We start from the raw sequence: 16,265 nt of genomic DNA on the forward strand, positions 1-16,265 counted from the left end.
GTATTATGTTTGATTTTGGAAAACACTCTGTATCTAATTAGTTTTACTATTATGAGTCATTGAAACCAGAGCAATAGTGTGTCAAAGAATATGAATAAAAAACTAGCAGGATTGGTTCTTTAAATACATTTCAAACACTTGGAATCAGATTAACTTTTGTATTTGTCAAGACATTACACCAAGAGAGCATAGAAGTCTTACAATCAATTTCTTTATGAGTTGGTCCCGCTCTGCAATAAGGTCTTTCAGTTCTGAGATAAGCTGCAAGTCTTCTGGTCTTGATTCTCTGTTTTTATATTTTTCTTCCATTTCTTCTAAACTTTATAGAAAAGAAGAATATCCCCTTTAGCCTGATCCAGTGTTAAATGATGAGTGAATTGTCACATTTTTGATAAGCACAGAAGAGAGTTTAGGGAGTAAAAATAGAGGATGACTTTCTTACCACCTTGAAGGAAATTAATTTCTACATTCTCCTTCCACTTTAGATAGTTAAGAAACAAAACAAAACAAAGCAAAAAAAACCCCAAAAAACACCCCAACAAAAAACAAAATAAAAAACTAAAAACCCCCAACAACAGCAAAAAAAACCAAAAAAACCAAAAAAACCAAACCAAAACAAAAAAAACCCCCAAAAACAACAACAACAACAACAAAACAAAACAAACAAGCAAACAAAAAAAAACTAGAAACTTTTGCTCCAGCAACTAATAATATAGGGAACACTCTAAAAACTTAACATCCTTCCTGTGCATGCACTACTGCATTTTAGAAAAGGACCACTTGTAAGTCAGGCTAAAAATAAGGCATTCAAAACCACAGCATCTTGCTCAGTTCATGTGGAACATACTGGAACAGAAGATACCCAAGAACGTTGAAGACTAATAGGTAACTAACTCCTCTCCACAAAAGCTACTTAGTACCATCAGAGATGAAATAAAGGAATGAGCTGCAAAACAAAAGGAATAACACTTGGATATTAGGAAATCTAATGTAACAACTGATAAACATTTGAAAAAAAAAAACTAAGAGGAAATTTGAAATGCCTGGTGGGAAAGCATTAAAGGAGAGAAGTGAAATAAGCCAACTGAGAGAGGAATTGTACAAATAACTGCATAAATATCCCTTTTTCTTAAAGAACAAGTTCTGAAGACATGACAGTTTCGAATTATTGTGTCTCCTTTAAACTAATAACATGCTCATGATACTAAATATAGTTTCAAACGAAAGTACTAAAATATGTCTCTCACATATTCAGCCCTCACGTAGAGTAGTGAACAAAGTATCAGTATCAGAACAGATTCAGAAAAATTAAAAACACTAAGTGGAAAAAAGAAAAGGAATCCGAAACGCTGAGGAAAATCTATGCATTATATTGAATCTGAACCAGGTCAAGCTTGATTCCACAAGAATTAAACAAACTGTAGATACCTGGAAGTAGACATAATTTTTTACTTCACATAAGTATTTTCTATTCAAAAGCCACTATGGGATTTTTACTTTGATTTGAAGCTGAAAAAGCAGTTAATATTAAATTATATTGATAATTTAATAACCTTCAAATAACCTGGACCTATTCTGAGGAGATTATATAATGTATTTACATAAAACAATATGAATGAGAACAACATCATTGTTTTTACTTGCAGAGAAGGCATTTGACTCAGCAGAATAAAAATAGCCTCAGCTGGCTTAATTTTTATGCATACTTTTTATGCTGGGTTAAGCTATGGTGCATAGATTCCCACAGTATAGTAGATAGTTACACACAGCTGCCATTTTATTTCCAAATACTTAAGAGAACTGGGCTTTTTTTCTGTTTCAAATAGATAATTTGTAATTTAAAGAGTTTAGTTGTACAGCCTTATTAATGACACCCCCTCTCAAATATTCCAAGACAGATTCTCTATTTCACAAACATTCCTGAGGCCACACTTTAGATGAGGTTGAACCTGTGAACAGTTACTTAAGAAACAGCTGCATAAAAATTCCCTGGGTTGAGGAAGTTTTTGGGTTTTGTTTGGTTTTTGGTTTTGGGGATTTTTTTTTTTTGTTTGCTTGTTTGGTTTTGCTTTTGTTTGGTTTGGTTTGGTTTTTTACATTTCTTTGCCTTTCTACATAGTTTCCTCTTTGGACAGCTTCTTGCTTCAGCATAAACAGAGAAATAACACACTGAAAGCCCAGTCAGGGCACCCTTGATGATGCTCGCTGATTTTAGGCCAGTGGCCACCTCCTCAGAGCTCTAAATTGAGCAAGAGTGAGGAGTAGAAAACCAGCTAAATTCAGAAAATTCCCTTACACTGAGAAGCAAACAACTTAATGCAGAAAACACTTAGGGTAAACAGTTCCAAAACAGTTCTGGTGGAGTCATAGGCCTGTTTCTCATACAAGATAAATGCAGCAAACAGGAGGTAGCTCACATCTAATTTACTGAACAGAAAGGTACCACATTTATCAGCACACAAGAGCGTGCATGCAGTTACAAGGGGGTGAAAACTAGAATTTTTCTAACCATTTTATTTGAAGGAAATTTCTGACGACTCATTATCCAGAAAAAGCTAGCTGCATTTTGGCTTTACTGTCCATTTGTAACTGATACTTAGAAAAGCTTTCTATCAAAAACTTAGAACCAATTTATTCTCTCTGCCATAAATCTTTCGTGCTGCAAATACAAATCCCTTAGTGACAACTTTGTGGCAGGAAGCCTCGCCAATGTGCTATGAAACCTGAGCCAGAAACTGTGACCAAATGGGTAGCACCACAGAGACAGAGAATGAAGGATGTGGAAGACAGGAAAACACTGGTTGGTGACATTCTATTACATCACTTCTGCCACCATTAGGTGGTCTAATCCCTGGTGGCATTTTTATTCAGAGAAACTCTTAAGCCTTTTGTTACTGTTATGTTCATACAATCAGTTTCAGACACTATTTCTCCTTATGCTACCAAATCTGAAAATGTTCGCAACACTCATGCTACAATCTCACTTCTTAGTAGTGGTAAATACTGTACTGTTTATAAACTATTTTAAGATATTCTTGTGCTCTCAAAAAAGGTGTTTTCTCTGGTTTTCTGGGAACTGCACAGATTTAATCTTTCCCACCTGAAATTCTTTGGTCTCAAACCCTTAACAATTTACCTCATTACATTCCCCTAAAGATTACAGAACTGTGCTGCCTAAAGAATGCAAGATTAGCCACCGTACTTTATTGAGGTATCTGTACATCTGCATCTCTGCAGTATCTTCAGGAGTTTACGGACACCAGAATAAACTATTCACTTAAATGCAGCTACATACAATTTTTTTTAATGCAACAAAACTTACGAAATTTGTAAAGCTGAATTAATTTCCTTGAGCAGTTCTTGGGTCTTATTAAAATCTGCCAGCATGCTTTGTTTCTCTCTGATGTGATCTGCTGTCAAGACATCCAGCTCTTTTTCATGTTTCTTGCTTAAATCTTGCTCATGCATCCTGTTTAATTTAGTTTTTGTTAAAAAAAGAGTTATTCTAAAATCAGACTTTTTTGTTCATCATGAGTTTCTGCCGTGCTTCTAATGGCTTTCACATAGTATCAGACAACACAGAAGGAATTACTAATTCATCAAAACCTAGTACTTACTGTTCTCCAATCTTCTAGCTTATTTCATGGAAAATGCATCTCCTTTAATGCTTTTTAAAATAAACAAACGTAATGAATTTGAAAAAATCCCACCAAAAAACAACACTTGAGTGAACTGTTACTAAGATACACCAAAATGTGTCACTGAAATGCCACTTAACTGCATAGCATAGCCACTAACTTTACCAGTAAAGGACATAGCTTTACTGAAGAAGACTAAATGGTATGTAAAATGACTTGATTAAGAGGCTTAATTTAAAACTGCAAATGGTAATTTTTTAAAGTAAAACAGAACGTGAAACAATACAGGCTTGAATTTAGAGTGGGAAAATTCATACCTGATCTGTTGATTGGATTCACTGTGTATTCTAAGAATTTCTTTTCCTTTAAACTCTAATTCCTTCGTCAATGCACTTATATTTTCGTGAAGATGCAGAATCTCTTTGTCCAGTTCAGCTATATGATGGTCTCGGTGTCTCAGGTCATCTTGTAGATCTGATATTCGGCATAAAAATTCTTTTTCCTATGATATAAATAGCAGCAGCAAATAATATTTTAGATAGACTTGTTTCTCAGAGGTGATGCCTAGAATACTTGCTTTTGGAAGACAACAGCTGAGCAGAATTTTCCATCCAATAGAAAATTCTTTCAGTTTTTGAAGTTGACATGAATTATAATCAAACAAAGGGCTTTTTATTGTGTACAAGTACAAACAAAGAAGAAATCAAAGTTATGTAATAAATTATTTCCACTTGCAAGAAAAGTTAAAACCCATGATTATCACCGCCTGTTAAAATTGGTGTAGCTCGTCACATTTTCCTTTTGCCCACACATACAAGAAAAAAAGCAGGTATCATTAAGATCTAGGGCCTGGACATTTCGTTTTCTCTGTCTCGTCAGCATACTATCCAGAGAAACATTTTGTCCCCTTAGAGCCTCATTCAATGGAAGAAAATTGCTCAAGATGTATGCCCTGCACAAACAGAAACTGATTCAGAACTCTCCTAATTTACAAATATATACAAAGGTCATAAGTATCTTACTGCAGTATATGTGTTAAACAGTTTACATTATATTTATATTATGTCCAACTAATCAAGGGTTGTTTGTTTTTTTTTGCATAAGAAATTCCAATGAAGTTACTATCTGGGAAACTCAGCTAGAGCCTGTTCCAATGGCTTTGGTAATGAGCCCCCTTGGTTTAGAAATGTCTGTAATGAAAACAACTTTTCCACAGTTTTCTATTTCCATCTATTCCACTTCTTACAGTTTCACAATAATTAATGACCACATAGCTTGCAGAGAGAAAATCAGCAGATATTCCAAAGTAGTTCTATGTGTAATTGTGTTTTGTGCCTTCATGCCTCCAGGAAATACAAATACATCCTTGTCCACAATTTCATAGGGCATCCTTAGGAGCAGACAATTAAAAATAACTATGTATCTTATAGACTATGTTAAAGTTATAATAAAAAGAAGAAGAAAAATTTACATCCACACACATAAATATTTCAAGGAGTAGCAAATATAATCATCCTGATCAGACCACTCTCCATCTCATTCAACCCTGATCCTGTGAACTGATGAGCATTTTAACACGGGAATTCTCAGTAACTGCTTTGCCCTCAGTACAACCAAAGTTCGTGTTTAGCAGATCATTATACTGAGACGAAAAGTAGACCCTGTCTGGCTGGATGAAACACCAGTTCTTGTAATTTAAACTTTTTTTCCTGGCATCTCATATACGTGGCAGATTCTGGGCTTTAACAACACATGACTAACTATATCCTCCTAAATCCTGCATGACAGCACCATGTTTTTGCCTCTAGTGCCCACACTGCTCAACCAGCAAGGAATAGCTACAAAAGGGCTCATCTTCGATTGTCTCTGTTTTGGTGTAAAGGTGATGTCCAACAAATCCTTTTTCCTCTGTTAATATATTTCTAAACCAGCTTCTCCTGGTGCTGGAATATCAGTAAACCAATCTTGAAAAGCCTACTATGTAGGCAAATAAAGAGGAAATCTTCCGGTCCTCTAATTTACAAGACTCTGGCTTTCAACATAGCTTAAACTTTGAATTTTTAGCTTCTAGGAGAAAAACTGATTGTGTATAAAATGAAAAATGAAAGACAAGTGAATTAATCAGTTTGCTACTGAAAGCAAAGGTAGCTCATACTGGTTTTGGGGATTTGATTTTGGTGGGGTTTGTTTTGCATAATTTTTCTTCAGTTTGAAGCAATCATTTGATTACAAGCAACCACTTCTTTTGCCCTATCTCTTAGGCTTCAAAGAGAAACAGCTTTTTCCTTCCTGCTGGCAGCTGAAGATGAGTAAAATTTTGCAAGAATGGACACTTGCACCCTGTGGCAAGCCAAGGTGCTCCCACAAGGCTGCATAGTTCTGAGAGGAAACTACCTGGATATGGGAGCCTTTTCTAGGCTTTTAATGATAAAGCAGAAAAAGCTAAGCAAGGTAGTTTAGAAAACTGATAGGAACACATTAGCTGCTGGTCCTGGATGATTTCAAAGGATTACATGTTTGTTGTCTGTTCACAACAGTTCTTACCTCCAGCAAAGGGAAAAATGAATATTGATCATGCCATTTTACAGCCAATTGCCAGCCATGCCTCCTACCTGTCGCCTGCCGAGTTCTATGCTTCTTTCAAGCTCCATTTTGGCAGCTACCAGTTCTTGTTGATGGTTGTGCCTCAGCTGGTCAATTGCTGCTGCATGTTGGTGGTTGAGCTCTGAGCGCAAAGAAGCTGGTTACCATGAACAAACAGAAAAGTTTATTTTGGACATATTTACATTAATTAACAGTAACAGTCCAGCTCCATCTAGTATTGCTGCTGACCTAAACACACTTTACATCAGTTAAGTAACTGTCCTGTATTTTACTCCTGTTGCTTTTTGCAAACATCAGTTCTCCATCAGGAACTTTGGTCATTTACTCCTTCTAATAGAGGCTTAAGGGTGAGATATTTTGAAAGTGAAGAGTCTATGCTTACCTGTTAAAGCTTATAGTGATTTTAAGAGGAACACTTAAGTCAACACTGAATGACTCAGAGACACTACAGTGTTATAATATATACATACGCACACATGCATATGTATTTGCATGAGTAGAAAAAGTGGTTTTGAACTCATTTTCAAATTTCAAAATAGTATACCTAACATAGCTTTTCCTTCATCCTCAAGCTCAAATCGTAGAGTCTGAAGTTCCTGTTCCATCTCCAATTTAAAACCTTCCATGGCTTGTTTATGTGTTTCTTTCAATGCATGAAGTTCTTCTGAGTGCTTCTGTTGTAAACGTTCTTCTAATTCCTATGAAATCAAAATTGAAAGAAATTGTTCTTCACCAAGTTGGGGAATGTATAAATCATTACACAATAAACAACACTGACATACTCTAAGAAAAAAAACACACTAGTATTACTCAGAATTTTCTTATCCTCCCAACATATTTTTCTTTTCAGTGGTTGATAGTTACCAAGACTACATGTGCACAAAATGCGTTTGGCTCACAGCTGGAAAATAGAAAAAAAAAATCAATCCATGGTTATATGTACAAAAGCAAGTAATTCAATAAGGTGCAGATTCATAGATGGGTTTAGTGTGCACGCATTTGGGAACTTCTGCTTCCTAAGGACACCCATGTTTACACCCTATGGAATTGTATGAAGCATAATATTCCTGCTACATATCTTCCGGGCTCATAGTGGGAAAACTGACTGCAAAGGCACACTCTGGAGCTGAACTTAAAAAACCTTAAGATTATGAATTATGTACCATGCAATACCAAAATTCCAATTTTAAAGCCAGTTTCATCAAGGTTTTAAATACAGCATCTTGAGTGGGGCATGAAGATTTTCTTGCAAGTCACAGAACATGACTCACACAATTTTTAACATAAGGAAAATATAAAATACATTTTAAAGTCTATTGACAGAAAAAACCATGCAAAATTAACTATAATGGAAAATTCCTACTCAAAATCAAAACAAGAATATAATATTAATGGCAACAATGTCAATCTACCATAAAGAAATGCATGTATTGATAATAATTTTACATATATATACACACACACCTATATATGTGCATGTAAACCAAGACATGAAAAAATGCCTGTATTAGAAAATATTTTCAATATGTCTTGTTCAGATTTAACTGGATAACAGTATTACTGAAACACATCAGCTGAAAAGGAAATTTAGTAGTTAGGCAGATACTTTTTTACTAACTCCAACTGTGCACGCAAAATGCTAAAATGGCAACATTCTCTACAGAATCTGGAATAACCACATGAACATGCCTTTTGCTCTTGCTCTTTTGTTTCTTCCATGTTTTGAAAGGCAAGGATATGGGCTTCCTGAAGTGACTTATGCCTTTGCTGATGCTCTTCTTCCAATTCCTGGATCTCCTGAGTCAGTCTCTGTCGCTCCTGACTGAACTGGGCTTGTAGCTGTTGCAAAGAGCTCTGTGACTGGGAAAGCTGCATCTCCAGATTCTGCTTCAGTAAGGAGATCTAACCCACAACAGAACAGCAAATATTCATTAGTCATTAATACTAACATCAGCTGTAAAGAAGACATTCAGAAGAAGAAACCAATTGAAATTTTAGAGCCAGATCGTTAGCTAAAAGACAGACAAGCAATGTCATCCATCTACTGAATTTGTTGTTAATGTTACATCGTGTATCATCAGAGATATAAAAATGGTATTTTAGTAGTTTTGTAAGGGTTATCACATTGGTTAGTTCATATTGCAGCACTACCTGTAATACAGTTTTTAATGGCCAAATTATGAAAGATTATTTAGATTATATATAAAAGATCAATAAAAATGACACTATCAAGGTCTGAAATCAAACACTAGATTGCTAAACTATTCTTCAGGGGAACACCCATTCTGCAAGGATAATCTTGCACTTAGAATAGGGGAGGACAGCCTGTGACATCTACATTGGTTTTTATATTTTTTTTGTACCCTATGGTCCCACCTTACTAGTGGTTTTCTCATTCAGAAAGAAATGGTAACACTCAACATCACAAATGAAAAGTGACACTTGATGGATTTCCCATCACACACTTTTTTGTTAGTTCAGTAAGACTATGAGAGTGATTTTTATGCTTGTTTCCAAGATCTAAACAATCTGAGTCACAAATAACTAATTTTCTTAGAAATACTTGATTTTACAAACTATGCTTTTCACCCAACAAGCATTATAGTACTCTATATTCCTTTTTTAGTCCTGTTTTCTTTTTATAATATTGTACTTTGTTCTCTCCACATCACAGAGCATCTTTTCAGACTGAAAGTACTAAACCTTTATAGCTTGTACCTATACCTTTTCAGACTGAAAGTATTCCCTTTATAGCCCTTATAACACAAGAGACACCCTCCAGTTCTGGAAACATTTTGCTGCAGTGACTCCAAGGAAGGAAAATAAAATTGCCAAGTGACAAGGAATTTGAATCAGTAAGGATACTTTTCAAGCCTCACAGCATCGCATAATATGGAATTATAAATGAAAGTCTGATAGTGTCATTTGATTCAGGATATGTTAAAATTAATTATGTCAAATTTGTAATGACATTGCACATCAAATTATTGCGTTAGAGAACATTAAATCCACTAGTTAGCAAAAAAATTGACAGCAGCATATCAAGTACAACTTCTAGCATGAACATTGCTGCCGAACATGTGGGTTAAGTTTTTTTTTTTTCCAAAAGGACATAGCTTAAGCAGATTTGAAAGAAAAAAAGCTACAGAAACAAAAACTAGCAGTAAAACAAAATAAAACAAAAATCAAACTAATCTAAATGAAATAAGCACAGCTTGTTATATTTCTGATTCACCAGGTCTTTGTGGCTGAGAATATAAACTCTACCTTCAACATACACTGTATAAACAGTATTATACTTCAGATACCTTTGAAAGAGATTAGCTGCAATTAAAGGAGTGTAGGGAAGGCCCACACCACATTCTGCAAAACCTTTTACTAAATACATTAAATGTAAATTTCACATTAAAACTGGATAGTGTCAGACCAAAGTTTTGTCTGATCTCTGGTTCTGCCTGCAGAAAGCACCAACCAGGTTTACCCTAGGAAAAAAACACCAAGCATAAATGTAGAGAGCTTGACTCTGCAGTGTACTTGGAGCTAGCAATCTTTCTTAAACCAGAAGAGGTATTTTGGAGCAAATTTATAGGAGAAATAAGAACCATTATCTAGCCCATAAAAACTTTTAGTATGCACAATATCCTGTGTCAAGATCCATGCAGACATGCCAATTTGACATGACAATCTTCAATACTTGTAATGGAAAAGAGTCAAAAGAAGTTCCCTTTTCATTTGCTGTATTCTACTCATGTTCCTAAAGCTCTCCATCATTTCTTTCCTTACACACTTTGCCATACTGAACTGGTTTGGCTTAAAAAGTTGCTCCTTGTATGAAAGTTATTGCATATCTATGATCACATTTCTCCCACTTTTATCCCATTTCTACAATTTTTTTAAGATAAGGGGGCCAAAACAGCACAGGTTATTTGAAACAAGAGTAAACTGTTTTTACGTGTGATTTATATGGTTTTACATATTATCTTCTCTGTTTCTCTCCTATATTCCTGAAGTTTTATTTGCTTTTGAGACTCCCACTGAGCACTGAGGTGATGTTTTCATATAATTATGTATCACAGTCCCCAAACCTACTTTCCAGTTGTAACAGGTCAAGGTAAGGCTCACAGTTTTACAGAGCTGCATTTTTTTCCCTGCGTATAATTCTGCATTTATCTACACTGGATTTCATCTGCCATTTTATTGTCAAGTCCCTTGGCCTTTGACAGCCTCATTCTATTCTGAATAAACTTTTATAAGCTGCAAAGCTTCCTACCTTACGTCTCAATGACCTGTAAAAGAAATATTTTGAGCATCAGTGTAACTCTACTGATAAGCTACCTTCACTGTGGTAAGAATTTATTTAATATCTACATATAATACATACTGTATTTTTTCTCTTCACCCCTAGAAACTCACTCCACTGAAGTGGTGAGTTTGCACCATGCACCTGCCAGCATGGCCAGCTCTGAATTTTCATATGTATGTATCATCTTCTTGTACTGCAATGTGCTATTGTCTTCCTTCTCCAGGAAAAAAATAAACTATCTTACCCAAACTTCCCTTTGGTCTGGTCAGATCGTCATCTACTCTAATTCATCCCATATTCACCACTGGGCCCTTCTCTCCTTCCCACCTTTCTGTAACCTCATACTTATGTGGTCCTTCTCTTCATCCGTAAGCCCACTCTTGCTTGTCCCTTGGACCATGTTTCTGTCCCTCAGGTTTCTTGGCACTGTCCTGTCCCATTCACCTTGGCCAACAGGAGGTACAATTCTAGGGGAAAGCCCACCCACTTCTGCAGAACCTCAGAAAATTTAGTGATCACACACTAACAAGCCTGTCATGATAACAGTCAAATGGAGTCAACCATGGTAACCTGGGCAAATTTTTATTAAAATAACATGAAAAAATGTATTTATGGCTTGAAGTTAAATCTCTCACTTAAGCCCCTGCTCCAAATTCTGACAATTATCAATATATATTTTATAAATATGTTGAGCATGGGCCAAAGGCAAAACGATTTTGTTTTCATTTCTGTCTTGGAAATGCAGAAAACATTTTAACTGAGATGACCAAGAGAAGTCTGACATCTGGGCAGGAAGCCATCTCTGAAGAGATCAGGAATAAGCAAGAGCAGTTCATCTTTCCACCAGATTAAAGTGACTGCAAAAACCACAGCCTGAAATGAGTCAATGTCTGGAGATGTCTATTTGCATCAATAGACTACACAGAAAATAAAGGACAATGAGGACTAAATGATTCTAGCAAGCAAGTCGGATTAGTCTACTCTTCTAATAATTTGTTTTGATGTTGAAAAGTACAAAAAAAAGTTAAAATATCAGTCTTTTTAGAGGAGCATGTGATTTTAAATATTATTTTGATTATTCAGTGCATAGACTGATATCCTTAAGAGCATGTTTTGAGAACATTAGTGCCTCTTTTTGTACTGCCTCTTTGGACTACCCTTTCTGTACATCTCTGTGCTGAGGATTCAAAAGAAAACAGCTCTAAACACTATTCTCTGAACTTCCAGTACTTTTATCCCAGGTTTTCAGCACATTCAAAACATCAGTGAGAATTAAAATTTAAAAAAAAAAAAGAAAGAATAGTTTGGCTACAATTATGAAATACACTGCAAAACTGCAAATTATAATAGAGCATCAATTCCATGCTTTGTAGAAAGCTCTGCCACACACATCTGCACTGCCCACAAGCTTGCTTGCATTAACAATGACATAAAAATGCTGCTCATGTTATGACCACGTACACAGTGTCCGATGCCAGTGGTACACACATAATCACACAGATGAGGGGATGCACTACACAAGCTTTTGATAGCAGCACATGTTCTCGTCTCAAATAGTCCCATGTCTCCCATTTCACGGGCTTAAGCTGTAAAGCAGTACTGCAGGATATGCAGGTTGATTAGTGCAAGCATGCCCTGTTCACAAGCTGTAAGTGCAAATCACTTACATTGCTGATAGATTTATGCAAAGCTTCACCGAGACAGTGCCGCTATGAAGGAAAGATCACAGGAATAAAGGGAAACATTCAGAAATCAAATAATTAAAGGAAAAAGGGATAAGGAAGGAAGGGTAAACATAGAACATTAATTATAATTTGACCAGATAAAAATAAGTTGAAAGCCATCTGGAAAAAATATGAATATGTTGCTTTGACTTAGTCTGTAAGCTAGTGAACACAGAACAGAATGACGTGGTTTACCATGTTATGTTTCTGACATACAGTTTAGCATTGTCTATTTAACATAATGTTACTATATAGACACATATCACACAGCTGAACACTTTTGAAGTTATCCTCTTGTTTTCTCTTCTCCTTTATGGCAAAACAATTTTGGAAAGAAATCATTAAGTATGTGAACAGACGCTATATAAGAGCACAATCAACAATCAGCTTTGTCTCAAATATCACAAGCATATTAAATACGTCATATTAAAGATCAATTGCTAAAGGGCAGAAAATTAGTTTAGTCTTTAATGATAACATTTCTATTAGAATACTTCTATCTTTCTTAAAATTCAGAACCAAATGGGTACATAGAAGACTATTTCTGAAAGTCTCCAGCAATAAGATCACTTAATGTACCACTTATACTGGTGGTGATAACTAATGAAAAGCAAAAAATCCCAACATATTGCCAAGTAAATGCTCTATGAAATATTATTGACCATACAAATAAGATACATAATTCATACATAAATAAAAACTCCTGTGTGCTTATATATATGAATTGTGTAGATAAGCACACATGCACAGAACAGAGTCATCAAAAATTAAGCTAAAGCAATTTCAAATCCGGCAGGACAACTTTCCCCTTTTGTCACAGGTTGGTCAAGAAATTAGCTTTCTCCAGGAAAGAGCAGGTACCACCTGCCTGAAAGTCTATAGGTGGGAAATATTAGATAACACTTTGCAAAAATACAAAAAATAAATAGTTATTCAGCCTCAAGAATCAAAAAAAAGGGCACAGCATAAAAATACATTATTGTGAAATATCCAAAATGAGCTTATTAAAATTCTAAGAGAGTTATAAGCAATAATTTTCTGTGCAGAAGTGGAATACTAGGAGGGCATCATACTCCAACAGACAAGGCAAGAGACCAGCATCCAACAGCTCTGATTCCAACACAAGACTTTTACACTGCCAGTCTGAACAAATCCACCCAATTTTTCTGTGCTTCCTTTCACATCTGTTTGGTTTGTTTAGGGAGGAAACTGTTACGAGCAGGAATGATCTCCTGCTAAATAAATGTTCACTTTTGAGAACACTTGAGATTTCATACTGGTGGACATATCTATGCAGTGCTGTGGTACAACTAAGAAATATTTAGATTTTACACCTGAAGCAGAAAAGTTATCATTGCACTTCACTGAAGAGAAGTTCCAAGTAAAAACAGGATTATACAGGCTAATCAACTGGAATGGGAGCTCATTCCAGCAAAACATGCAGAAATTTAATCAGATGCAGCTTCGTATTCAAAAGTATGTAGAACACATTCAGAATGCAGAACTCCAAAATAACACTGGCTTAAGTGTTTTTAAGAAATTTCATAAAAATCCCAGACATCCTTATGGGTACTTCCATAGCAATGTTCATCCATGTTCTGGAGAAAAAAAAAAAGTCAAGAACCAAAAAGAATGCAGGCATAATTATTACTGTCTGTACATCTATGATGGGGAAAAGTGATGATTAAAAAACAAGGAAGAAGGTGGGTTTAATATCACTATTTCTACAGGTTGGAATTCAAGATTTCATTTGTAATGTTACTGTGGTATAAGAAACCTTTGAGCAATCCTCTTTCAAACCTCCGGGCTGTACAAGCAAATTAATTTATTTCTTGAAAGTACAGAAATTTCTGAAAACACTGATTTCACATGATTTTGCTGTCTTGTTTTTCAGTACAAGTATTATCTTTACCTTCAGCCTGTGCAAAGCTAAGCCTCAGATGCAACCAAGAGAGCTTCATCATGACCCAGAGGAAGAGCAGAGATGCAGCATAGTGTGGTATCTGCATCTTTATATGCAGCATCTTTCAAATCCATTGATCATTGCAGGCTACTCAGCAGGACTGAAAGACTTGGCAAGCAATACAAGGAACAAGATTGGAATCCCCAGGCTCTCTTTCAACACCTCTCCTAGAAGAGCTGAGTTTTCAGTTTAATTGGGCAAATGTGTGTTGCAGTAAAGAACAGATTTAGTGATTTGAAATTATTCAAGGTTTGTGTTTGCTTTTTGGAATGAACAGTTGTTTGTGTTCCCATCACAACTGTCACAGGGGCCATTCTTGGTGATGAAATGGTGTCACTTTCCTCAAGAAGGACATTTACTGCACCGGTGGCATCTTCACACTTTCATGCAGTTACCTTGTCTCCTCCAGGACATTAATTTATTGAATGCATTGAAGTTCTCCTGTTTTATGGTTTCTCTGAACTAAAAATTACTTTCAACCAGATTACAGAGGAATGACACTTAATTTCAGCATCAGTCTTCACTTACCACCCAAACATCAGTTATGTAACACTTTTCCCTCACTGCCATTTCAATGTAACATTGTGTCACAATCTGACTTGGCTATATGGTTTACTGAATTTTCAAAACACTGCTGGAAAACAGGAATCCTCACGTAAAACCTGAGAACCTAACTGGGAAAGCTCCTACTTTATCTTTTTATCAAAGCAGATCTAGGTTGCTGCACACTCTTTGCTTTAACAACGACCACCCAGAGATGCTGCTTACCTTTCTGAAGAACAAATCCTACGTGCAGCCATCTGACGTTAGAGAAGGAAATGAGTTTCTGAAGTGCCTAGCACAGGAGCCAGAGGAACCTTTGGCATAAACCCATTTTATCCAGCTAATAATGGCAACAACCACCCTAAAACTCTCCCTCGAGATAGGTCTTTGAAGAGAAGGACTGGTTTGTCAGCAGATGTGCAGTCTCTGGCTGCACAGTGCTTACGTGGCAGATGACTCTGCAGAGATTTGGGAAGCAGCTGTTTGCTACTACAACGTTTTGTACTTGGCTCGAGGCTTGTGACACGCTAGAAATTGGAGAGCTACATCAAAGTTTGCCGTCTGTGACTGGTAAGAAAAAGAAGTATTTAGAGCCCTTTATCTCAAAACCCAACAGTTTTCCGATGAGGAAAATGAAGGCATTCTGAAATCTTTAATAATCTCTGGGATCTAATAGGTCTTGATTTCCTCCTGATTTTGGAGCAATTCCAGAGGAAAGGTACTATCTCCAGGATGCCAGAGAGTGGGAAACTCATCCTGCTGCTTAAAAAAGATGGCAATTTTTCTCTTTTCCAGTTCTAGGAATCTGTCAAACTTCTAGGCAAAATCACAGAATAGCATGGGTTGGCCTAGGTATTCTGCAGATTAGTATCCACTTGGATTTTACAATACATTTTTTAATCCAACAATCTGCAGGTTCAACGGTTGGAGAAAAACAAGTGGATCTCAATGCCCTGATAATTTTTAAAGGTTTTGGAAAGTGACTAGAGTTTCATTCATTTATTTATCATACTGCTGTCAGGATTATAAAGAATATATACACACCTTAATTAACTTTTCCTGGAGCACAGAAGTATCACTGCTTTTAATCTAGACTTTTAATTATGTACTGAATCTCAACCAGATTTTGTCCCACATGATAAGTTCTCTCTCATTTCTTCCAGGATCCACTGTTTTCATTGCTTTTGAACCAAAAGCAAAAGCTACTTGAACAAGTACAGAGCAAAGAGGCTAAGAGAAGTGTTTTAAAACTAGGTGCTTGCCAAAGTCTTTACCTTACATTTAAGAGAAAAATATACATAAATATAGGATTAAAATTTTGGATTGGGGATGGTAGTACTGTTGGATTTGTCTTAGATTTCTATTTACCATTCTTGGAAGTGTGAACTTCCAAATCTCACATTAAACCTTTTACTCATGCACAATACTTAGAATTTAATGCTCTCATCCACTGACAAATAGAATTAAAAGCCTTTCCATCTCCTCCAGAT

At 35.9% G+C, this 16,265-nt stretch overlaps 1 protein-coding gene across 3 annotated transcripts in view; it reads right to left on the reverse strand.

The window, feature by feature from the left end:
• The window catches only part of FAM184A (family with sequence similarity 184 member A), a 71,740-nt gene that overhangs the window by 6,185 nt on the left and 49,290 nt on the right, over positions 1-16,265 (reverse strand). For 2 of the 3 annotated variants that reach the window (XM_062488764.1, XM_062488761.1), the window contains exons 9-13: positions 7,932-8,144; positions 6,787-6,940; positions 6,251-6,378; positions 3,956-4,140; positions 202-319 (exon numbers count right to left, since the gene is read on the reverse strand). In XM_062488764.1, coding sequence (XP_062344748.1) covers positions 202-319; positions 3,956-4,140; positions 6,251-6,378; positions 6,787-6,940; positions 7,932-8,144 — 798 coding nt within the window. Of the gene's footprint in view, positions 1-201; positions 320-3,322; positions 3,470-3,955; positions 4,141-6,250; positions 6,379-6,786; positions 6,941-7,931; positions 8,145-16,265 lie in introns of all 3 variants that reach the window. The other variant, XM_062488760.1, reaches the window with a different exon arrangement.

This window comes from Cinclus cinclus, chromosome 3, assembly GCF_963662255.1.
Source record: "Cinclus cinclus chromosome 3, bCinCin1.1, whole genome shotgun sequence".
NCBI lineage: Eukaryota > Metazoa > Chordata > Aves > Passeriformes > Cinclidae > Cinclus > Cinclus cinclus.